The sequence below is a fragment of the Lycorma delicatula genome, chromosome 1 (assembly GCF_047948215.1).
Source record: "Lycorma delicatula isolate Av1 chromosome 1, ASM4794821v1, whole genome shotgun sequence".
Taxonomy (NCBI): domain Eukaryota; kingdom Metazoa; phylum Arthropoda; class Insecta; order Hemiptera; family Fulgoridae; genus Lycorma; species Lycorma delicatula.
Genome location: NC_134455.1, coordinates 125,532,653 through 125,559,990, shown reverse-complemented (window position 1 = coordinate 125,559,990; position 27,338 = coordinate 125,532,653). Strand labels below are relative to the sequence as shown.

General features: G+C 28.7%; 1 protein-coding gene across 2 annotated transcripts in view; it reads left to right on the top strand.

The window, feature by feature from the left end:
• The window catches only part of Gyg (glycogenin 1), a 169,967-nt gene that overhangs the window by 103,674 nt on the left and 38,955 nt on the right, over positions 1–27,338 (top strand). For both annotated transcript variants that reach the window (XM_075360527.1, XM_075360518.1), the window contains exons 4-6: positions 14,901–15,063; positions 16,859–16,985; positions 22,905–23,085. In XM_075360527.1, coding sequence (XP_075216642.1) covers positions 14,901–15,063; positions 16,859–16,985; positions 22,905–23,085 — 471 coding nt within the window. The remainder of the gene's footprint in view (positions 1–14,900; positions 15,064–16,858; positions 16,986–22,904; positions 23,086–27,338) is intronic.

The following is a 27,338-nucleotide window of genomic DNA, read 5'->3' as shown; positions in this document are numbered from 1 at the left end:
GTTGGATATGCTTTCATGATCAATCAGAGAGCAATCATGTTCAATGTATTTCACAAAACCAATATATTTGCTGCTGAGTTTTGTCTCATTAATTTTATTATATTATGGTTGGTTGTTACCATATTTTAGTTGGTAATAATTAGCGATCAAAATCTTTGTTTGGATCCATCAAAATATTTCACATTTAAAATGTCTTTCATACATCTTCACAAAATTAGAAAAACATCTGTATACACCATATATTACAAATTATGATGTCATTTTTGGGTAGGTTTGTCATGTTCTAATTTACATTAAGTTATTATCTTTAAATGCTCATTTGATCATATTTTATATAAATAAAATGTATTTTTATAGATTGATTAGCTGTCGTGGGGGGGGGTGTCTTCATAGCTTATACATAAATTATTTGCAGTGTAAAGTGCATATCCTATTCAAATGTACTTCATATATATATATATATATATATATGGCTCATTGTTGCCAAAAAAAAAAAACTGTTATTTCTGTAGTGTATTTTGATAGTTTGTTTTATTATCTATGTCCATCCTTTTTAGCCTTCAAAATGTTAAAAAATTTTCATAGTTTGTAGCAGTGCAGTATTTTATGGCTCATATTTTTCAGCTGATAATAATAAAAATGGTTATTTGCCTAAATAATGAGAAACATAGGTTGGTTTTTGAATTGTATATCTTTTGGATAAAACTGTTATTAATGTAAAAGCCTAATAAAACTCATTTTATTATAAACATACTGATTATAAACTTTTATCTCTGTTTTAACTAAATAATCCAAATAACACTTTTATTCTCTTCTATTAACATTTTTTAAAGAAAAAATGAATTTTTAAAATTAATCCATTTTTGCCTTATTATTTTGGTAACTTGTTTTAATATAAAATACCTACAATAAAAATTTTTCTCATTTCTCAAAAATCTTTCGTGGTATTTGATGTTTTGCAACAAATTAGTAATAAATAAATAAAATCACGTAATTGAATTTGTAAAGGCAACTAAACTAAATTTGTTTGCAGTCATTAGAACTGCAATCGTTATACTGCTGCTATTCTTCATTACAGTTTGCCTGAGCTTATCTTTTAACATTAACATATTTAATAGTCGTACATCCTTGACTCTCAATGTTTTATAAATTCCAGTCTTGGTTTCCTCTATATTTTTATTTTCTATACTTTCTTCTATACCAAATTAACTAAATATAAATATCTTAAATGTGGCTCAATAAACTCATTCATCTTTTCAAGATTTTGCCACAATTTTATCTCTTCTGTTAATCTTCAGATCACTTCATTTTGAATTTGACTGATCCATCTAATTATCAATATCCTTCTGTAACACTCTCTTCAAGGACCTATATTCTTTCTGTTCTGTGTTTCATAATGTGAAATACTGACAAAATATTTTCTACCACAGAACTACATGCCACAAAAAAAATCTAATATCTTTTTAAATCTTAGATTTACATCTGATGCTAACAGATTTATTTTCTGCATAAAATCTCTCCTTGCTTGTATCAGATTGCTTTTGATGTTTATCTTAATCTATTCAAAATTTACTGGCTAGGTAATATAATACTCCCACTTCTGGTATAACAAGATCCCATATCTTAATAATTCTTCATTTTCTTCCTTTCTATCTCATTTCATTACCTTTGTTTAACCATTTTATTAAAGTTAAATTTCTCTCCTACCAATGAATTCTTGCCATTCAAAAATTCTTCCGACTCATTTTTTAACATTGTAAACAACCAATATTAAAATTTTTATTTTTCTTCCTTGAATAATTTTTATTCAAAAATGTTTTTTCTTCCTTAAGTAATCTTTGTCTTTCATGAAATACATTTATACATTTGTTGTTGAATATTATTTCTTATACATACACATAAACAAGTAAAAAGGTAATAGATTACATCCTAGTCTTACTCTTTTCAGAATAAAAAGTTGCTTTCTTCACTCTGCACTTTTATCACTGCTACCTGATTCTTGAACAAGACTGTATATGATTGATTGATGGATTGATTGTAATGTATAAGATTGTTTCATCTTTCCCTACATTTAGTTTTTTTTCTTTATTTCCAACTCATTTCATTAGATTCTAGATATTTTACTGTATTCAACATTACCAAATGCCTTCTCCAGATCAAAAAGTACTTATAGTAGCTTTATTATTCTTAAACATGCCTCCCAAAACTAGTCTGAGGGCCAGAATTATTCTGTTTACTAATGCTCTTTCTAAATTTAAAGAGCGAAATTTAAAAATTTATCTAAATTTATTTCTAAATTAAAAATTTAAAGGGAGTCCGACAAGGATGTTCCCTATTCCCGTTACTTTTAATCTTTACATGGAACTAGCAGTTAATGATGTTAAAGAACAATTTAGATTCGGAGTAACAGTACAAGGTGAAAAGATAAAGATGCTACGATTTGCTGATGATTTAGTAATTCTAGCCAAGAGTAAAAAGGATTTAGAAGAAACAATGAATGGCATAGATGAAGTCCTACGCAAGAACTATCGCATGAAAATAAACAAATACAAAACAAAAGTAATGAAATGTAGTAGAAATAACAAAGATGGACCAATGAATGTGAAAATAGAAGGAGAAAAGATTATGGAGATAGAAGAATTTTGTTATTTGGGAAGTAGAATTACTAAAGATGGACGAAGCAGGAGCAATATAAAATGCCGAATAGCACAAGCGAAATGAGCCTTCAGTCAGAAATATAATTTGTTAACATCAAAAATTAATTTAAATCTCAGGAAAAAATTTTTGAAAGTATATGTTTGGAGTGTCGCTTTATATGGAAGTGAAGCTTGGACAATCGGAGTATCTGAGAAGAAAAGATTAGAAGCTTTTGAAATGTGGTGCTATAGGAGAATATTAAAAATCAGATGGGTGGATAAAGTGACAAATGAAGAGGTATTGCAGCAAATAGATGAAGAAAGAAGGATTTGGAAAAATATAGTTAAAAGAAGAGACAGACTTATAGGCCACATACTAAGGCATCCTGGAATAGTCGCTTTAATATTGGAAGGACAGGTAGAAGGAAAAAAATGATGTAGGCAGGCCACGTTTGGCCACGTTTGTAAAACAAATTGTTAGGGATGTAGGATGTAGAGGGTATACTGAAATGAAACAACTAGCACTAGATAGGGAATCTTGGAGAGCTGCATCAAACCAGTCAAATGACTGAAGACAAAAAAAAAAAAAAAAATTTAAAGAGATTCTCATCCAGTAAATCTTCCATCACACATTTTATTTTCTGTATGCAAACATTTTCAATGCATAAGATGTAAAACTGATGTTGTAGTAGTTCTCACACTTACTTGCTCCTAATTTTTTTGGTGTTGTAACAAGTTGTTTTTAAAAACCAGAGGATGTCTTTTCACAATTATTAGTTTTGAATGCTACAGTGAGGAAATATACAAAGCTTATTTAGTTAGCCCTTCTTCTCCCAAACAGTAAAATAATTCAGATTCATTAACTCCTACTGTTTAATTCTTGTTTACATTTTTTACAGCTTTACTGAGTTCAGATTTTATTGTAGAGTTTTCACTGAAACCATCAACTTCTTTGTCTTCCTCTGATAATTTCAGATGACTTTTCTTCTCTGTGCAGTTCTTCTAAGCATTCCTACCACCTTTTCCCTTCACTATTATAAATTTTTTCCATAATAATAGTGATATTTAAAATTTTGGCTTCATTTCCCCAAATTTTTCTCTTATTTTTTTTATATGCTTATCTGTTTTTTATATGTTCAGCTATAGTAAACATATTTCATGAATATTCTATGGACAATACTTCTAAAAGCAGATATAATTATATGAAGTTAGGTTGATTGAGATTTGTATTTATATGAGTATTGTTGAGTATTGCTGATTTTTGTTTATTTGAAAGTGGTGAGGACAAGAAAATTTATTTGTTTATTGTTTATATGTATGGTTGTATTCAACTATAAAGTTTAATTTGTGATTACTGTGCTCATATAACAACATGAAGGTCATGAGACATCATTTGATTTAAAAAAAGAGAGTTTTTATCCTTGATGATTATTTCCTTAGTCAGTTGATAGATGCGGGTAAATAATTAGTATATAGTAATTATAGGCTGTTTATAATTCAGGTTTTATATGTACTATATTTTCTCTCCAACAAGGATTGATATAACATAATTAATCATATAGATCAAATTAATTTGAAGAATTGTTCAATGCAGTTAACATTACTGTAAAACAAAGCCTGAAAAAATTATGTTAAAGTTAAAATTTAAGAAATTCAAACAAAAATAATGGTTTCGATTCAGCATGTAATCAATTAATAATGGTTAAAATAATGCTATATTGTACAAAAAAATGATACACCAAGTAGAGTAATTAAAGGAATCATTATGACATTTAACAGAAAATAATGATCGTGTAGTACAGATATAGTGACAGAAATGAAATAATTTATGATCAGATTATGACTGATTGATTATTTATCAATATTATCAATTTTATCAATATTATTTGACATTATTGATTATTTATGACATCATTTGATTTAAAAAAAGAGAGTTTTTATCCTTGATGATTATTTCCTTAGTCAGTTGATAGATGCGGGTAAATAATTAGTATATAGTAATTATAGGCTGTTTATAATTCAGGTTTTATATGTACTATATTTTCTCTCCAACAAGGATTGATATAACATAATTAATCATATAGATCAAATTAATTTGAAGAATTGTTCAATGCAGTTAACATTACTGTAAAACAAAGCCTGAAAAAATTATGTTAAAGTTAAAATTTAAGAAATTCAAACAAAAATAATGGTTTCGATTCAGCATGTAATCAATTAATAATGGTTAAAATAATGCTATATTGTACAAAAAAATGATACTGAGGCTGAAGTCAAATGGTCATTACAAACATAACTTAGCCATATTACTTTTTTACCTTAAGAAATACAGAAAGATTGAATCACCAAGTAGAGTAATTAAAGGAATCATTATGACATTTAACAGAAAATAATGATCGTGTAGTACAGATATAGTGACAGAAATGAAATAATTTATGATCAGATTGAATTGTGTATGTTGCATCTCAGAACCAAAATGTTTCTAGGCAATCTGTCATGAGATAAAAATCATTCTTGAAACTGGCACAGTCATTCTCAAGATAAACAGCATCTCCTTGCTTGGTTTAATGTGGAAAGTCAGGAGCAGAATGAGTCCTATTGCATTGCTCACTGAGCCAAACATGCTGATGCACTTTGATATGCTGCTTCTCAAAACACAATAGCTGTTTAGCTCTGCAAGTTAGAACTTCATTTTGTTCAAAAAAGGAACTGGCCGAATAGTTAACATCATTACTCTCAAAGTAACCAACTCAGACTGTTGCCTTTTGTACTTTAACAATAAGGAAGGCTGATGCAGATGGTGTAAAACAAATAAGTAATCATTCTGTCAAGAAACATCACATTGTACATATTGCCTGTACTCAGTTGGAGAAAGAATCATCAGACTATGTTAAAAAAAAAGTTATGACTAAAAAACTTTTAAAAAACCATTCTTATATCAAATGCACTAAAAAGTAGAAAATAATTTTAGGATGGTATCTCAGAATGGATTTGACAACAATCTTTGATGGTGAGACCGATGCAAAAGTCAATGGCCGAAAGAGTGTGGTGCTTATTTATAGCACCCCACTCTTTAGGCCATTCATCACGCATATGAAAAAATTGGCAAAAACATCAAATTTTTAATTTGAAGCTTTGACTTTCACATGATCTCACCGTGAAAGATTGTTGTCAAATCCATTCTGAGATACTGTCCTAAAATTATTTTCTACTTTTTAGTGCATTTAATGTAAGAATGGTTTTCAAAAAGTTTTTTTTATATATCTTTTATTTTCTACTTTTTAGTCTTCATAAGTTTATACTTTACAACTGAGCTAGCTCTCAGGTTTGAACGATTTTTCAAAGTTTTCATGCTTTCAATTTCCAATACTGCCAACAAGAGTATATAGGCAGCTTTAAAAGTTCATATATCTTACAATACTACAATATAGATTCATATAAACTTGACTGGAGCAAGAAGGAAATCGTGTTTTTTGCATTTGATTTTTACCATAACCTACATGTGCATGCAACAATTTGTATTTGGATTCAGCACATCCTGCTCGCACACGGGCTACATCTGATGAATCATCAGACATAAATATTGAATGTAATGGTTATATGAAATAACAAACCTCCCCCAAAGGGAAGTTCAAAATTGGGCCCCCCCAATTTTTTCAAAATGAGGGATCGAATTTTTGAGGGAATTTGCAGTGCGGAGTTGGGTTGGAAGGGGGCCCAAAACTGATTACTAAATAGATCAGTGATTGGTCACACCGTTCCCAAAATATAGCACAAAATGTATCACAAACATGGATAGTTCATTCACTAAGAAAATATGCATGTAAACGAGATTGCATAAATTCAAGGGGCAATTTTTTCACTTAGCAACTTAGCAAGTTAGGAGCATCTTGAAAATGTTGCTAAAATGTGTTGTCATCAGGAGCAAACCTGTGTGCAAAATTTCAGATCGAATGGATAAGTGGAAGTGCTTCGTAATTCAACTAAAGGTTCCTTATCATGAATCTCATATACATAGACCAAGAGCAAGTTAATATAAGAGTGGTAAAAAAAGAAGTTATTGTTGTCTTTATTTTCAAATATTAACGACAATATTAATTCTAAATTACACTTTCGTAAAATTTTCTCCATTGCATTTCATTAATTTGAACAAATACAAAAACATCTGGTTATGTATTCATTTACTTATTTTTTTGCCCGATGAATTAATCTCCCATATAAGCCTGAGGCTTGTCTGTGGAATTGTGGAAATGAAACTTTGTACCATATAATGCCTGTCCAGGATTTGAACCTGGAATCTCTAGATGAAAGACCAAGATGCTACCACTCTGCCATGGAGATCAGCTTTTTTAGTAAATATTATAATATTCATAACATTTATGACTACATACAACATTAGATTATGTAATACTACAACATTATGAGATAAAATTTGATAAACACGTATTCTAAAATATAATTATTTATTTAGTTAGAGAAAAAAGACATAATATAATAATTATATCATTATACAGTTCTACTGCATATATGAGCCATTTTTGCTTGTGAGTTGTTTTGAACAGAATGTTTAAATAAATTTTGTTGTTAACGCATAGTCTTAAGATGATACATTTATTATTGCACAATGACAAAACAGTTGGATTTAATAATAATAATATCACATTTTTTTGTTTCTTTTTTTATTCATTTCATAAATTTCTGTGTAATGATAATAAAATTGTGCACTTGCACACACACACACACACACACACACACACACACACACACACACACACACACATGAACTCACCTACACGTTTATTGCTGAATTCAGTTTATGAAGCTTCATAGGTTCCAAAAACTTTATATTAAAATAAATTTGCTCGCTTAAAAACAATAATGCCAAAATTCTTTAATTTAATTTTGTTCTTGTCAATAAATTTGTATAATATTTGTAAAATATTTTTAATTATGCTGATTTAGTGAACTAAAAAAGAATAGCAAATAGATAATTTAAATAGAATATATACAACTAAAAGAATAGAATAGAATATAGATAGCCAGATAGTGCTGAAGAATGTAGACAATCTCTGAAAGCTGAAGAATAACTCCAAAGAATTTTATGTTTAAGAAAGACAGTAAATAAACCATCAAAATGCTAAGGCTTTGTATTTTGAGTAATGGTTTTAACATTTTGTTGGTTGCTGAATAGAAGATTAAAAATAATTGCAGAGAGCTTAATATAAGAAGTTAAAAAAAAGGTTTAGGTATGGAAGTTGATGAGTAGTTATCTACAATTAAACTGGTTAGAGAAAAAAAGTAGGAATATAATTTAGGTCACTTGAAGCTTTCATAAACTAATTAAAGCTTTTAATTCCAGGTATAAAAATATGTTTTCAGAAGTTTTAAAGAAGACTGTTCTTCCTAACCATCTAGCAAATGCTCTCAAGAGCATTATGGTACTAAAGTTGTGATAAAATGTCAGACATGTATTGAAGAGGTCCAGATTATAAAGAATAGAAACAGGGAAGCAACTTCTTCTCAATATCTTTTATTTATACGTTGATGGTATTATAAATCACAGATTGTGAAAAGTAGATTTAGATAGAATATTCAGATTGGAGTATATATAGATAATACATTTTTATAAAAACCTTCTTATCACTTTTTCTTCATTTATAATCATATATTGATATATAAGATAGAGAATATGAGAATTTCTCTACCTTTCAGCTGAACAAAATATGCTGTGATAATGGTGTCTAGGTATCAGCTATAAAACAGAAGTAATGGCTTTTGTGGGAAATAGCCAGCAAAGTAAAGAAATGTTTAAGAACAAGTGTCTGGTTTCAAGTACTTTGTCTTGACTTAGGGGAAGGACATGAATACATATGACAAGGTATACAAGTGTCAGTTAAAAAGTGGAATTGTATACCACAGTCTGAACTGTATACCAGACTAAATACATCACAGCTAACATAAAGGAATCCTTTGAAAAGCCATGAAACATAGACCAGAAAGAAGTAGGAAGGGGCCTTGAAAGAAGTGATGGAATCAATTCTATAAATGTAAGATGCAGACTGCATGATTTTCATCATCATTTTTCTCATAAAATTTTGCATGAAATAACATTTACATGACATATATATATATATATATATATATATATATGTATATATATGACCATAATATTATTTTAAAAATTTAAAGTTGGTACAAAGATGGGAAATATAAATTATAAATCTACCACAGTCTAGTTATTTTTATTGCTACATAAATTTATATATGTTTGTGCCATAGTGACAGCAAATTTTATAATTCTAATTACAAAACCTCTCAATTTTTGGAGCAAGAATGAAGTATAATTTGAAGCTAGTCAATGGGAGATAAGAGAGAGAATTAATGTACATAAAAATAGTTACCATTTCTAAATATACTGAAAATAAGAAATAAATAATTATAATACCGTTTAGAGTGAGATGAATCTTGTTTTCTAGTTAAACATTTGAATGATTTTTAAATATAAATTTTAATGAAAACATCTGTTCTCATGAATAAAATTAGATAGCTGATTATAAAAAAGAAATAGTAATTTTTTATAAGGTTAGTTACTTTAAATTTGTTTCAAATTAATTAAGATACATAATAAATTAGGACAAGGTACTTAAACATTCCTTCACAGTAAACTAGAACCAACACACAGTTAAGTATGTAATGTGTTAAATTTAGATAAGTTGTTTTAATCTGATGGTCACAGTAAATTTGGACCATCACCAGCTTTATTTAATAACAAAACTGCAGTTGTTATGCATTACTTTATACTTGGCATTCAGATATTTTAACTGAGGTTGAAATGTATGTGTTCATGTTTTTACTACTATTCCAATAAAAGTTGTTAGTCTCATTTCAATAAAAGTTAATAAAGAAAACCTTTAATATAGTGTGGTTAACAAACAATATTTTAAGAAAAAGTATAATAAGATGGATTTTCCACAGATTTTGTGTGTTAGAGTAGCGCATTGGTTAAGTAATTGGTTATCCATATCAAAGTTACTTTATTAAAAACTAGTTGTACTAATTAAATGTTTACTTTTTATGCTAAGCATGTGTGATTTTATTTTATCAAAAAATAAATTTTAACTTGATAAACCTATAGTGCAAATTAACTGAATTTAAGAATGTATGTAATATTTCTTGAACAAAGAATGCTTAAGAGTCTCAAATAAAAAAAAAAGGTGTTTCACCATTAAATTTTTAAATTGAGTTTCAAATATTCTGAAGCAATATAAAACTCACTCACTTGTATGCACATGTAAAAAACTCCCTTACACATACACACACATGCACATGTGTACATGCACACACACACACACACACACACACACACACACACACACACACACACACACACACACACACACACACACACACACACACACACACACACACACAAGCTTCAAAAATTATATTATTACCATAGAACTATAGCTACTGGAAATATACCATAAAAGCAATGAAAAATAAATTTTTGATGTAAAATCAGAAATTGGGATATATTTACAAAAAAAAAAACACAGCATGATAATAAAAAACCAGAATGTTACTTTTTCTCCAAAAGTAAGGCTTTGAAGAAAAAATATATGTTTAAAATATATGGATGTTTTCAACCAAAATCAAAAGCAGGTCTTAATTTAACCTGTGTCAATTTATATTCAGTTATCTTTTTTTACTAAATGTAACTAAATTCAAAATTTCTTACTTCATAGAGAAAGTTTCTCTAAGTCTTGTTTTTTTATTCAGTTAACTTATTGGAAAATTTGTTAATGAATGAATACATTGTATGTTTAAAAAATTTATAATGTATAGCCTGATGTTATTCTGATATTCGAAGTATTGTGATATTCATTGCTAAACTAAACCTTAACTTAAAAAAATTATATATTTTTCTGTATTTCCAAAAGGCTTAGCTCACATCTGATAGCAGTTTATTCATATTGTTTTTTTTATTTTTATAAAGACGAATTTATTTTCTTTGTGTTTCTTATGAATGGCCGTTTTTCAAGTGGGCAGAATATTTTTGAGCTTATCCATATTTCAAATAATACTGAAAAATGCAAAGTAAAAGTAAATTTAAAAAATTAGTATTTTTATCCTTATATTTTGGTTTTTTGAAGTGTAACCAAATTAAGTGTTAATAGTTATATTAAAAAACACTAGCTTTTAGGTGTAAACAATCAAAGAAGAATTGAAAAAGTGTTGTTTTTTAGTTTGCTATTTATGTGTTTTTTTTATAGAAATGGTTTTTTTGAGATTTGTTTTATACAAACATATTTTTAAATAATATCTCATTGCTTAGTTTAAAACTATAACTAGTTTTTAGTTAGATTATTAGTAGTTCCATTGCAAGGCTTCTCATAGCCATCTAATCTATCTTCAGACAATCTTTGTACACTTTTCCCTGTTGATGCTGTTGTCAATTAAAATCTATTTGATATCTCTTCTTTTTCAATTCAACATTTCTGGTGCATCAATCAATAAACTTATCGTACAAGAAGTTTCTTTTTATTCAGTGACATCTATTTTGTAATTCTTGTAATCTTCATAAAAATTTGAGTTCTTTGCCCTTTTTTAATATTTTGCATCTTACTGTGTTTGTATACCCACACAGCCTTGATTTGCTTCTAATCTTCCTTTGGAAATATTTATATTTTGCTCTACAGAGCATTATACTTAACGCAAAACAGCTTTAGTCATTTTTTTCATCAATAGGTTAAGACATCTTGCCATTCAATAAATAATCTTTTATTGTTTAAAAATGTTTCCTTTGGCATGGAAATTCTAATTTTAATATCTATCTTCTATTTTTAATACCTAAAAAGTAAACTCCTTTGTATTAGTTCTATCCATGTTGTGTATGTTTGAGTATTCTGTCATCTATATCAAATTCTTTTTATGTTATGTAGAGTACCATACATTATCAGTAAACCTTATGCACTCTACTTCTTTTTCCTCTTCTTTCTTACTGCTTCTCTTCTTTTTCTAATATAGCTCTTGATTATATCTTTCACATGTATGTAAAATAACACAGGTAACATGGAACATCTCTAAATAGCTCTCCCCCATTTCAGTATTTTGAATTACATAATTTTTTATTAATCACTTTTGATTTTTAGAATTTTTCTTTCATCTCTTCTTCCAATCTATTTCATTATAATCATGAAAATGTTGGTTTTCAGATTTTAATGGACACACATCATATGTACGTACATATGTATCTCGCATAACTCAAAAACAATTAGCCATAGGATGTTGAAATTTTGGATTTAAGACTGTTTTAACATCTAATTGTGCACCTCCCTCTTTAATTGCAACCAACTCGACTAAAAGTGTCCAATAAAGCCCCAAAATCCAAAAATGTGGATTTTGGAATTTTTCTTAATTCAGTAATAGCTCTCATTGAGAGATTTTCAACAATATATCATAAGAGGTCTTATTTTCATTGGTTCTAGAGTATAGCCCAATAAAATTTTAATTAATGTAATATTTGGATCTTACAAGTGGAAGGCACATTGGTTCGAATTCGACTTCACTTCTTTTTTTTTTTTTTTAATTTAAATATATTGATTTATTAATAATTATTAACCTCCGATTGCAACAAAATTTTTACAATAAATAATAATTCAATAATAAAAATATATATATATATATATATAATATATGTAATTTAATAGGCATACAAGGAAGTCATGTAGTGTTCACATTGGATTTTTTTTTTTTTTACTTTTAACAATAATTTTCCCATATCACACAGTCAAAAGCTCTTTCTAAGTAAAAATACTATGTACTCTTATCTTTTTTATATACTTTTGTTTGTTAGATTTAAAATATATTTTTGAACGCATTTTTATAATTGTTTTGTACTACTTTTTTTAATATTCTATTTTTCCAAGTGATGGATTATTACGCTCTTACTGGTTTAGTGATATCTTCAGTTCATGAGGATTCCTATTTAACTTCTTTCTGGGTTTTTTGTTTTCTTGTAATTCTCTTAAAAGTAGTTTTTATTTAGTTTTGCTTCAAAATTACATTACTTTTTTTTTTAAATTATTTGTAATATAACAATGTGCTGTTTGATTTTTTAGGTGATAATAACTTTATTATGGCCTGAATGGTGGGGGGGGGGGTGATTCCATTTGTAGGACTATCCAGAAACTCTCTTTCATTGTGTAGATTCAGGTCTCCTAATCCTCCTTATTGTAAATCTAGTCTCTTACATATACTCCTGTTCAACAATTGCCAATTATTTTTCTTCAGTAGGTTATTAGTTAGAAGTAATTACAAAAACTTTAAACACATTTTTTTTATCCAGAATGCAGCTGCTTTTATTAAATTGTTTATTAAAAAGAAATGTATACATCTTAACCCCTGTAGAGGAAGCAATTGTCAAAATTGCTTAACCAAAAAAAAAATTGCAAAAAGCAATTGCTTAACCCCTGTGATGGCCCAATTGCCACACCATCCCTTCTGTACCTAGCCCTGATGGGCCTTACCAGAGACTGTCTTTTAGACCCTCTAAAACTGATAACACATCATATTCATCAATTTGGCCTCTGTCAGGATGCACCAATGCAAATGCCTCAGCAGATGATATTTTCATAGTGCATTTACACAACTTGCTATATTACCTTTGTGTGGCTACTTCTAGTCACGACCACCTACCATAACTTACAACCTGCAACTATCAAATTAACTGATTTATGGAAGCATAATCCCCGCACTTTCCTGTAACACCGAAGGTTTTACACAAAAGCTCTTCCCACAGCTAATTTAAATTAGACTGTACATGCAGATCATTACTTGATTGAATCGTTTAAAAACCAAAAATACTATTCTATCAACAAAAAAAAAACAAGCGTTCATCTCAACAATGACAATTTTGCCCTATAATTCAATTTACACAATTTACAGTTCAATTTATTCTTGATTTATTCAAAAATTTAAAAACAAATTTAATAAGCTTCTAATGAGATAACATACCCTATCTCACTCTGTTCTCTCTGATCTGCTTTTGGGAGCAAGGTCAATGCCTACATCTTCCCACACACAGCTCCATCACAGAGTTCTCCACACAACCACTCTCAACTTAATACCAAATATCTCAGCTAACCGTGGCTTGATGGCAAAACTTGGCAAATCTTGACGAAGTAAGAACCCAGGCAGGCTCTTAGCCACCCAGGTTGCTATTCTATTTATACATCCATAACAGCATGAGACCCCTTTAGCCATCCTACAAAGGGCTAAGAATCTCAGAAAATCAGCAACTATGTTCCATTCCCCTTCAGTTTTCCAATTAACTTGTTGATCAAAACCAAAATTAATCCTTGCAAGTTCTCTAACTACTTTGGTATGTACATTTCATTTCTTACCTGGGTCAGACATATAAGACATTGCATATATAATCTGTGGCTCTACACTCCGGACACAAGCCTTTATTAATTAAATTAAATCTGGTCAACCTATCTTGAAAAACACCATGTCCAGAAAGAAACTGTGTAATATGTTGATTGGCGGAAATCCACCTAACAACCTACTTACTTCCCACATCAAGAAAAACACTATTCATCGGACAATTCAGTCCATCTGATCTGCCATAAATGGAAATCTTGGTTGTCTATTTCTTTTATGCATCCCGAGGTAAATTGGCCTACCTTCTTGGCATCACAATATAATTGGCATTCAGTCACAAGGATATCAGTGGGTTTATTGTCAGAAATAACAAGGACCATCTCTTGAGAGACAGTCCTAAAGGCATCAATCACAGATAACAATAGGAGATGCTGGGCTCTCAACAAGAAATGTACACAGAGTAATGTGAAGTATTCTAATTTCTCTACTTATGATTACATGTTTTGTATTTCTTCTTACTCATTTTATAATTGTAAGTGGTGGCAGTCTGAAAATTTCTCTGACTGAAAAGTTGCTTTTTAAGAACTGTTTCTCTCCACATTTTAGTAGGTCTTGATGAGGTTTCTAGTGGTGTGGTTCTCAGGACTGAAACTGTTCTCTGGATCTGAACCACAGAGTAAAATTAGGTTAATTAAAAATTGAATGTATTTTATCTGCTATTTGGCTGATTTTTTATTGTAAAGAAGAAATAAACGAAATGATAGATGATAAAAAGTAAAAATCCCTACCAGAACTGAACAAAAAATCTTCAGTTACCCAAAATATTTAAGTATAATTATATTTTAACTTTAATTCATTTTAGTGTTTTTATTTATTTTTTAGGTATTGCAAAATTCTGACGAACTTTTTGAACGAGAAGAATTATCTGCAGCTCCAGATATTGGTTGGCCAGATTGTTTTAATTCTGGTGTTTTTGTATTTAAGCCATCAGACTTAACTTACAAAACACTCATTGAGTTTGCCTTAGTTCATGGGACATTTGATGGTAAGAAAATTCTGACTATTGTGTATGTCTACATGTATTTATTTATATGTAATAAATAAAAATTCTGATGTTAACTTACTGTAAGTAATAAGAGTATACTCATATGTAACACAGATTTTTTATTTATTTATACATTTGGTTGGGTTAATGCTAGTGCATATTCCTATCAGTTCAATCCAATTAATTACTACAAAATAACTTCAATATTTTAATTAAATTCCAGTTATAAGTAGAATTTAATAATTAAATTTTAATTAAAGGCATTAAATTATAAATGTATTATTTTTTATAATTTAAACATGTAATTTACTCCTTATTAGTGACTATGCATACAATTTTCTCACATTCTTTGTAAATTAAATCTAATTGCTGCATTTACATTTTTTTTTTATTTTTATTTTTTAGTGTTTTAATGGTGAGTATTTATAATATGTTAAGTTTATTAGTATGAAATATTAAAACATTAAATATTGCAGTATTTAAAAAATTCATTTTTTTAAAATGTAAATTCCTAACTCAAGTAAACATAAAATATCTGAAACATATAGGGACTTCTAAATATAAATATGTTTATTTAGAAAATACATTCTGCCACTCATTATATGAAGTTCTGAAAAAGCTTTTTGGCAATTGATTATTTTTTTATGTTGCAGTAAGTGATAACTAATAATTTAAATATACCCTTTCAGGATATAAGTCATTCCTATATCCTGAAAGGGTACATTTATTCTGTACTTCATGTTTAACTCTTCGATGGCATATTTACTCATATATTGGGTTTCAGAATTAATATTGTGATTTCATCTTTAAAAAAAAGGTTTTGGAAGTAGTGAACCAATTCTTTGCTATTTTGAATTTTATCACTTGGTCAAAAATGACGGTGTGTAATTCAATACTGAACACCACTTTTAGTCAGAACATATCTTTTTAACAGATTCTTCAGTTTCAATTGTTCATAAAGATTTTTTCAACAAGGTCAGCAATAATATCACATGAAGTAAACTTTCTGTTCAAATTTCTTCTACCTGATATCATTTCAGCATTGATTTTTTGTTTGCCAAGTTATGACGTTACGTATTTACTTCATATTACTTCAACTACTATTTTATTCATATCTTCTCTTATTTCTTCAGCATCAAAATATAATTATTACTGGAATCGCTGTCTTATAATTCTAATGGTTTCTACTAATCTAAATTGTAATCAACAAATTCACAGTCTTGTTAATCCAGAGTTCACTGTATGTAATAATTTTTTAATTACCCAACATTAATTCTAAAAATATTAATTTTATAAAGTGAACGTTATTTTCTACAAGCAATTAAAAAAGATGGAAATATTAACTTGCAACAATAGTGCCCATGGGTATTAAAGAGTAAAGCTAAACATTCATAAACTTTATTTAGTACAGGTGTAATGATTCAATAAAAATTTAACTTCCAAAGTTCACAACATATCATGACAAAATAATATTGGAAGTATAAGCTAGGGGTATTAAGTGGTGTCATGTGCTGACAATGAATTGATAAGAAAAATATTTTAGTACATATAAAAATTGTACAGATTACTGACTAAGCTGGTATGAGTAATGTTAGTTATTGTTTTTTTGTTTTGTATGACAATTTTTTATGACAGCCCGCAACAATATTTATTGCACTAATCTGTATAATATATATATATTTGTTATAAATTATATCATGAAGTTATTTAGTGTTTTTATTTATATTTTGTAATGATGTTTGTTACTTCAATAAAAATTTTATTTATTAATGTTATTTCATTATTAATATTTAAGGAGGTGACCAAGGACTTCTTAATTTGTTCTTCAGTGATTGGGCTACTAAAGACATTAGTAAACATCTACCATTCGTTTATAATGTTGTCAGTAGTGCTATGTATACTTATTTACCTGCATTTAAACAGTAAGTGTGATGTATCTATGTATTTTTTGTGCTTTTAGAAAATGTCTTTTTTACTTTTTTATTTGTCTTTATTTCATTAGGCACTGAATATATGCTGCACAGTTTACTGCTACTCACTTGCGATGTTTGCATAGTTCCAAAGAATATTGTTTTCATAAAAGAATTATTTATAAGCCCAAGTAATCTAAAAAATTAATTTTTAATAATGATAATAACCAATATTATTAATGCATTAAGAATATAAAATTAAAAGTTAAGCAACATGACAGAACACATTTTTTCCCAAGAGATGAATGGTGTGTCTAATGTAAATTTAAAAAGCAAATGTTTTACCTATTTCAAAGAAAAATCATTAAATTCTGTTTTTGTTGTTATAAACTGTCTCTTAAGTATATTCAAATTGAAAAAGTATTAGTTATAGAGTGGTAAAGCTTGTCGCCGAATGGCTTCGATGGCACATGGCACTTGCTAACCTTATGGTAGCCCTGAAAAGGGCTGTTGTCATTGAATGGCTTTGATGGCTCGTAATACATAACCTTGTGGTGGCCCTGAAAAGGGCCGTTTTTTGCATTAGTTTTGAGAAGAGCTGTTGGGTTCAGAAGCTGGCCTCTGGCAAAGTCGGGAAGTTGCAGCTTGTCCATTGAAGTCTGACTGGGCTTTCCCTCAGCGGCAGTTGGGTCCCCACTACAACGTGGCAGTGGTGGCCGCCAGAGCCCTGCAATGTCGGGTTTGCTTCAATCATCCTTTGCCGGTGCAGCCAAGAGGGTTCTCCCCAAGCGAACCCACGCTGGGCCGGCTCTGGCTGCTGAGTCCGCCAGCCAGGGCAATTGAAGCCTGGCGAGCTGGAACTGAAGCGAGAAGGTAGCATTTGTGTCCAGCAGCTTCCAAGGCAGGCCGGCCAAGCCTGTTGCTCTGGCAGGGATGTTAGCATCCACCGGGAGGTCCTATATTGAGGTGGCCAGGGAACTTCTGTCTTCTTCCATCTTTTTCTTATTGGTCTTCTCCAGGTGGTAGTAGACGATGAATTGAAAATTCATTCTCACACACGCTCTCTTATTGGAGCCTGAGAGTGGTGGAGCTGGAGTACCGCTATGGTGGGAGAACTGCATAGTCATGCGCACAAAAGTAGTGATGCTTGTATCAGCGCATCCGTATACTGTGTGCCAGCCCACATCTGAGTTGCTATATGATGTTTGTCCATCGATATTAAGTTAGGCACATATGTGGTAACAAGCTGTATATCAGAATATTAAAAAATGTTACTGATATAACTTGACAAAGGTATTATGGGTTTTAATGTTTCACTTGGAAACTTTTTTATGGCATACAGACGAGTGAGAAAAAATTTACTCATTACTAAAGAGGTATAAAAACATCCTATTGAATCTCTCTAAAACCTTTACAAAAAAATTATTTATAATTTTATTGACTTGAACTTCTGTTCTCAAACAGTTTATTTTTTAATGAATCCTGAGTGAAAAAAATCATCAAAAGCAAAGAACCAACTTAAATTTACCAGAAGATAGCATTCAAACAGCCCCATAAAAAAATTCTTAAATAATTAAATCTGATAATCTGTATAGATCATCCAATCTATTGACCATGCATTTGTTATTTAATTACAGTTTTTTAGAGTGTTTACATAATGAAATAAGCCACCATCTTGATAGAAAATAGCACAATTCATCTCAAGAATACTAAAATGCAGAATGATTGATGAATGAACCCTAATAAATAGCTATATGACTAAATTTGCTATATGGTAGCTGCCTACTAGGTAGGATGGAAGTATAATGTAGTTTTCATCGTATTGTTTTTAATGTCTGTCTTGTAGAAAATAATATTGTAGTAACCAAGTCCAAACTGTGGAAACTTGAAAACTTCTCTCAATTTAAAAGCTTTGTATGCTTCACATTAATAGTGTTATAATATGCTTCACTTAGGGTTAAAATAGGAAAATTCTCCTGAATTCCTGTATCATTAGGGTAAAATGTAGACAGACTCATTCTTTTTATTTAACATTGAAAGGAATTTTAACTTACTGATTCAAGGTCATTTTCATGAAGGTCAGTGATTTCAGAATAAAAGTTTATTCCATCTAAATTAAGTTAACTCATCCATGGATAATATGACTCTAGAAGAAGATAATTTTCCCACAGTCCTCTGGATAAGAGATTTTTAGTATACCACATTAAAGAATGCTTTCTACATGAATTTGGCTAACTGGGAGGTAGTAAAGACATACTTATGCTATCTTCTTTTTTCGTTTCTGAAGAGTAGTTGTATCATTTTACTTGCTGCCAATTTCCAATAGAAGTTTTCTCTTCAAGAAGATCTTACCGATCTTCCTCAGGTTTTTTCCTTTTAATAATTGATGTTATTGATGGAGGATCTATACTGGAAGTAACTGACTTCTTATTGCCTTTGAAAGATATTTAATACAGTGTAACTTCATTTTGAAATTTTGTTGGTCTAATAACATCTAACATCATCCCAGTGGTAAAAACTGTAAGCCTAGGATTCCAATAACTTTTTAATTCACTGTTGTAATAAGTTTAAAAAATAAATTTTCAATATTTGCAAAAACTACAAATTATATTATGGAAACTTACAATTCATGGTCAATATTGTCTTTTATTTTCTATAAAAGAATATTTCCTTTTAGAATATTGTAATATAAGGAGCATCATTGTTATTAAAAACAATAATTATTGTGTAACCTTTATTAACAATTTAGAATTTAAGTAAAGAATGAAAAATTAGCAATCTTTTATAAGGATATAAATTATTCATCCTTTCATATAAAATCCCTTATATCCAAGGCAAAGAATAAAGAAGTACCCAGAATAGAATATTTAAGGACTCAGTGAAGAAAGGATTCATAAAAGAACCTTTCTGTAATCATTCGAATTTGTGATCTAGTCAAAATTTGAATTTTTCCAACTGTGGGACTAAATAATAAACAATACTCTATAAAATAGTTCTATATGTTTTATGTATAAGTTGCATATTTTTTAATGAATTACCACATATTCAATAAATCCCTCTTGTGCAAGCAGGTAATTTGTTGTACAGATAATATGTGATATGAGAATAAGGAATTTTTTTAATAAATACTTAAAAGTAATTAAGTTTTGATGAATATTATTTTTTTTATACAGTAAAAATGTATCACATTTAAGTGTAGGCAATTATATATCACTCATACAGAAATAACTTATTTCACATATGTTCAGTGACAATCATAATGATTGTAGAAATCTGAAATGAATCACTAGAGTTATTGAGTTTCTGAAATTAGCAAGGTGATCCTGAAGAATAACAACCATCCACTCCAGACTTACTGAGAAAAGTGGTTTCCTGTGAACTTCCTCACCAAGCCAAAAAAAATACTGATGCATAATGGCACACAAAATTGACCTCCAAAATGGAGGAGATGTTCAGCTCTACAACTGACAACTCCATTCTGTTCATTACAAAGACTTCATGTATATCGAATACATTATGCTCTGAGGAAGCAATGCTGATTTGTGCCAATTATACCCTTTTGGATTTATGTATGTCAGCCCATAAGATAGAAACAGAAAGGACAAAGCAACAAATTAATGTATTTCATCTTTTGTGAAAAATGCATCATATGCAGTGTTTCAATCAGTAATGGAAAATTTACCATTATTGCTGCAATAAATTAACCCTTTAAATGTGGAGAGTCTAAACTAGTGTGCTTATTTGAGTATTATTTTGTTTCTCTCACTCATGTTTGGCCATCATCTACCCAAAAATATAAAATAGTAAAGTGTATTTTTAATCTTTCTGTAAAAGTATTAACTAAATTAAAAAATCTGTATTTTTAATCTTGAATTTACCAATGTGTTGAAAAATGTTATCTCATTGTATTTTAATTAACTTATATAAAATGTCAGGTAGCTGATTTTAGACATTTTTTTAACCACTTGAAACTGCAAGAAATTTACAATTTACTACCATTATGCTGCTAAACGTCATTTAGAAATTTCAATAAATTTCATCTAAAATTTACAACAAACATTTTAATTTTCCTAAATGTAGCTTGTTTTCAATATAAATCTGAACATTCTAAGATATATTTGAGTTTTCATCATTAATGTACCTCTTAACCAAAAATTGAAAAAAAAATTTATTTTTAAATTTCAAGTTTGCAATCATTGAAATTATTATTATTTTTTAATTAAATGAATTTTATTTCAATTCAATTTTAAAATAAATTAAGAATTTTATTTAATGATGCAATGATAATTTGAGTGGAAACACTCTCTACAACATTACTTTGGATTCATTTTCTTCTGCAAGATTATTAACTGAGAGCAGTACTATATCCAGTTTATCAAATCTTCACATTCAAATTCATGTTATGTGATATCTTCTAAGGAGGTTCTAGCAAGATGTGTTATGGCTTACACTGCTAGTAAATTGTTATATTTTTCAAGAATCTCTCCTGAAACTGTATTGAATCAAGGCAAATGGGACAACCCAGTCACCTGATCTGATATCACCTAATGGGGAGCATTAATGGTGAAGGTGTGCTCAGCAGTCCAGAAATACTTGAGGAGCTGCAAGCTGTAATTGGTGCCGAAATTCAAAAAATTACATCATATTCCACAAAGAACATTCTTTGCAAATGTTCAGATGGATCTTGAAAGTAACACCAAAATTCCACTACAATAAAAATAAAACTACTTAGCAGTTATCTAAAATTACAATATTTTTTTTTTATAAAACAGGTTTTCTTAAATGAAACATGATGTTTAATGTAAAGAGAATTAAGAGAATCAATTACAATATATGAGAAAAATAATGTTAACCAACAGTCCAAATTATTAATAGAAGCAAACAAATTTATAAGATTGATAGAATCTGTGGGCAAATGAAAGAGGATAGATAATATATTTTTAATTTATGTATCTGATATTCCACAGTAAAATAATAAAAATAGTAATAGTTTATGGTAAATGAGATCCACCAAAGATTGCATCTCTTACTGAAATGATAAAATTTGTCATATCTGTAAATCAGTAACTAGAATGAAAAAATCAAACCCTGTTTTCAGATGGCACAATACTTGATTTTTCATTTAGAAAAATATTCTTCTCTGCCAAAGACTGTTACAAAATAAATTACTTGGTTCTATTTTCATATAACATTCTCATTCACAAGCCTTGAGCTTATGTGGTGAAATTAAACATAAATTGAAAAATAAATACTGCATGTATTACATATAATAAGAAATTTAAATGTATTCTGTTGTAATTCACGATCTGAAATTGTTGATTTGATGTCTTCCATGTTACCTACTATTTTATCATATTATCATTTATTTGCAGACTTTAGTGTAATAAAAAGTCAATATACATCTAAGAACATCTATACATCAACAAACAACAGACATATTTTCTGGCTCCAGTACCACATACTGTGTACACCTATGTTGTACAGGTGTTGAAAAAAGTTAGTAGAGGTTTAAATATTAGTACATTAGAAAAGATTTGACAAACACTTTTTTTAAGGGACCAGATAAAATAGTGCACGGCTATTATTATTTGTTAACTATTGTTCAAATGTTAATGTATTGAAAAGTTTGAATTTTGATATCCATGTTAAACCATGTTTTAAAAAACTGAAAAGTTTTTAAAATCAACTTCACCACCCTTTATTTTAAGATAAAGGTTTTTATAACTTTAATAACTGTTTTTAACTTTTTCAGTTTATTATTATATTGATAACTGTAATTTCCTTTTTTTTAAATCAGTCAGTTACAAAAATCTTTTTTATCAGAAAAACAACTTCTAAGTTATTTGTTTTATCATGATATTTATTCATATTAAGAATGAATTTAACAAGTAAAAAATAAAGATATTAATCTTATTTTTTTAATTTTATTAGATTTCAAGATCGTCTTAAAATTATACACTTCATTGGTAGCTCAAAACCATGGCTACAACCATTTGACACTGAAACAGGAGTTGCTCGAGTATCCAGTGAGACACAAAATCAAAAAACATTTATTCAACTTTGGTGGGATTTATTCTGTGCCTATGTTCATCCAACATTAACTTCAAACATGGTGAGTTGTGTTATTTTCATTCAGTTGTCTTGTATAGTAAATTTTTAACTAAAAAAGAAAATAATAAATAATAATACTTAGCGTGAAATTCTCAAATTAATATTACATAAAATTTATGTCTGATTACATAAACAGTTAATTTACACTCTGGTTTAATACCATTAATTATTAATGTATATTTGTGATTTTCCTAATATGCTTTAATTGTAAATGATTAACAGATCTGTCAACAATTTTTTTTTTCTTTTCCCAGTTTTGTTTAATTTTTTTCAAGTAAGTAGAATAGAAATTGGTAATTTGAATGTTGTAATTATTGTGCTTCACTTAACATCACTTTTCACTGTTGTTTATAAACACAAATAATCTTAGTTTGATTAGTAGTTTATCTTTCAGTTCATAAAGTTTATTGAAATTAGCATATAAATAGTGTATGATTTTTCTAGTTTTATTTTTCCCAAATAAATGTTTCTTTGGTTTTTTTAATAGTGTAATTATCTATTGACATAATTTTGCAAAAAAAAATATTTTTAACTATTAAAATGTGTTTTTTTATTTTATTTTTTTCAAAATATAGTACAACCATGCTTATCTGAATTCAGGTTAATATGTTATTTGAAATTACAGATTAAATTTGAGTAATATATATAAAACAGCCAACACTTCTGCTGATATAGGTTGCTCATAGTAAGAAAACACAACAGCAGTTATTCTATATTTTGTCTTTAAATATGTGATGTGGAAAGATAAAAAGGGACACCACTATCAGAAGTTGAGTTTTTTACTCAGACTTACAAATCTTAAATTGCTGAATAGTTGATTTCAAAATAACATTGATATTTACAAAGTTGTACATATTTAAAGTTATGACCCAAAAATATGTTATTTTGAGAAAATAGCTTGTAAAAGTTACATAATCCAAAATTTAATTTATTTTACTTATTTATGTAATGAAACTTAAACATAATGTAATCTTTTGTGATATAATGTAAGCTTTTCTACAGTATTCAAATTTTATATTATCATATATAAGTTTTTTATCTTTTATCACAACTGGGACGTATTCTCATTTATACCAACAGTGCAGGGCCAGTTTTAGATTGATCTTGTTCAATTTGCAAATCAGTATCATTATTGTCCTCATTTCTGGTAGCTGCTGCAGACATAATAAATCTTTATGTCTAATGTTATGATATTTTATTTTCTAAGGTTTTTTCATCCTTCGGTCAGATCAGAATGTTTCAAGTTGTGTGCCAGAATCTATTTTCCCACATTCCCCATTGATGATGCAGTAGATCTCCTGTAACTTCCTTTTTGCTATTCATTTTACCTTTGCAAACTTAAATACTGAAACTCAGATAATACAGTGTAAAGTGGCTGCATAGGTTATCTTTGGCCCTTTTTAATACTTGTTGGCAGTTAAAACCTCTGCCAGACATATTTCTACAGCAACTTATCTTTCAGTCTAACAGCAACACTAAAAATTAAATTTTATTAAAGATGTTGATGGCTCAGTAATATTAACAAGCTCTTGAATTAAAGAAACATAAGTGGTCCTAAATTTTTTCCATAAGATCTAGACAACTAATTACACACAAACTTGGTATGGCCGACTGAGGAACTAAAATAATCCCTTTGTTTCTATTTTTACTTGCTCTCCAAGTGAGCTAACTCAGCAAAACATAGTTCTTATCCTGGGGTATTCAGTTATTGCTTGTTTATATTTTGTTTTTTCATCATGGCCAAAATTATTAAGTTAGTGGTTTTGTTTGACATTCAAGTATTATAAAGTTAAAAATGCCTAAGTAATATGCTGTTTTTAGTTGTATTAAATTTTAAAAAATCATATTTTATTGGATATGAGTGACGTTTTCAATACAAAATGATTTTTTAAAATTATTGTAATGTACAAAAAAGCAAACAATATGAATAGGGGGGCTTCTATTTGGCAAAATTATATCATTATAATTTACATTATCAAAACCTTTTATTTCCAGAGTTATTATTATCTAGGCAAGTCTTTCCTTTTTGTAACTTTTCTAATAAGCTGTTTATTTACACTAGTAGAGGTTAGTAATACTTACCTTTTAAAAAATTTTTTAATAAAATAAAAACAATCTCTTTTAATTCTCTTGTCAGCTAATGTAAAACGCTCATTACAACAAGAGGTCCCCTTTATATAGTATACAAAAATAAAGCTTTTTCATTGTTTATAATTCTCTTCAAACAATTTTCTTGTGCAAAAAACATACTAATTATTGAATATAAGAAAAAAAAAATAGAAAATGGCAATTTTTTACCTTCACCACTAAAATTGGGTGTCCTGAAAAATGTTGTTTTCTAACAGTTCACTTTTCCAGAAAGTTCCTTTTACCTTACCACATTACACATACACTTTCTAATATGTACAGAAATAAAGGTAATAAGTATACAACAATGTTAAAATACACCATTATTTGATTGATAAGATATACGCCTTAAAATAAACAAAATAGAAATGACAGTAATATGAGTAGTTTTCTTTTATTTTTCTTCAAACTAGATGGGCTATCTCGAAAGTAACAACATTTATTAATTTTTCATACAGTGGTGGGCACATCAACAGAACTCAAGGTTAATTAAAGCTGGTTAGTTGAAGACCAGTTATTAACATTGTTTTGCTGTAGTGTATTGCTTGCTGATTTCATTATTGTAATTTATAATGAATTATACATTTTTTAAATTAATATGACAATTAATATTGGTGTCCACTGGGAAATTCAAGAATGGATACATTTTATTGAATTTCAAAATATGATTCAACTGAAATTCATGGGCAACTAGTTGATATATATATATTCATATATGTTGATAATAAATAAAACTGGTGCAATGTGTTTAGAAACAATAGAATGATTCTACATGAGACACACAATACTGGATGTGGTCATTCATCATCCAAAATAAAAAAATTAAAATATGTAGTGATAAAACAAAAAAAAAACAATATCACTGAATCACCATCTTGTATTTGGTATAGATTTTTCAGGATATTTCTAGAGCAGTTCTTCTATAAATGTTCTATCAACATATAGAAATCAAAATTTGTTTATATTGGTTACTATTACCTTTTAAATATCAAAACAAATGTAAATAGAGTCCATGTTGTAATGTTTTGTGGAAAGATGAATTTCTTCATTTCTTTGTTAGTTACTGATGAAATATAAGTGTTTAAAGCATTACAAGATGAAATGCCCAATTATCAGAGAAAAAATTAAAGTATAACTAAAATCTTTTTTCAATTAACTGATGGGCTAACTAAATTTATAGATATCATTGAATGATTACTGCACAAGCTTGCTGTGAAACATTCTACAAGTTGTGCTATTATCTGAAATTGATAACATAGATGGTTGACAAAAGGCATTATGTTGTTGCATGATAATGCACATCTGACTTCTGTAGCTGTGACATGGTAAAATTTGGATGGGTTGCTTTCAATTACTGATTAACAAGATAGACTTAGTATCAAATGATTTCCACTGTTCAAGGTATAAAGGATTTTTTTGGTGGGTAGATATTTGTGAATGGTGACAGATTAGAAGAAATTGAAATCCATTGTAACCATTGCTTCTCAACTTCTACAATGGATTGATGAGAGACTTATGAAACTCGTGGATTGCTGAAACAAATATCTGTCTCTATGTTGGTGGCAGTTAAATACAGTATTAGGCTATGATTTTAAGCTAAATAGCTTTTATTTAAAAGAATGTTTAATTGCAATATTTTCTTATTAAACATTATTTTAAGTTTTCAAATAGACAATTTTTACTTTCTAGATAGCCCTTGTAAAATTTGATAATGATGTTGTTTACAGAAAATATTAGTAAAATAAAATACCTTTGGTGATAAATTTAACTTTAAGTTAAAAACATCCTTAGGCTAGTACACCCACATAAAATTATATCCACCACCAGGAGAAGTGTGGACTGTTACTACTGTCTATCATAAAGTTTTACATTAGCCAATTTATAAATCTTATGTGTACCTGCTAGGAAGGAGCCTAAGTGTTGTCCATTTCAGTTTAAAAGTTGTTTGTGTACTCCTATGTACAAGTATATGATTCTACTTGAGCAGTTCTATCAGTTCATTAATTTATTTAAAAATTAACTTATGCTGATTGAACAAATCACATGTTTATTTATAGTTAAAAGTGGCTAATTCTGGCTCAAATTATATTTCAATAATAGTCCAGTCAAGCTAGACAATTCTAGTGA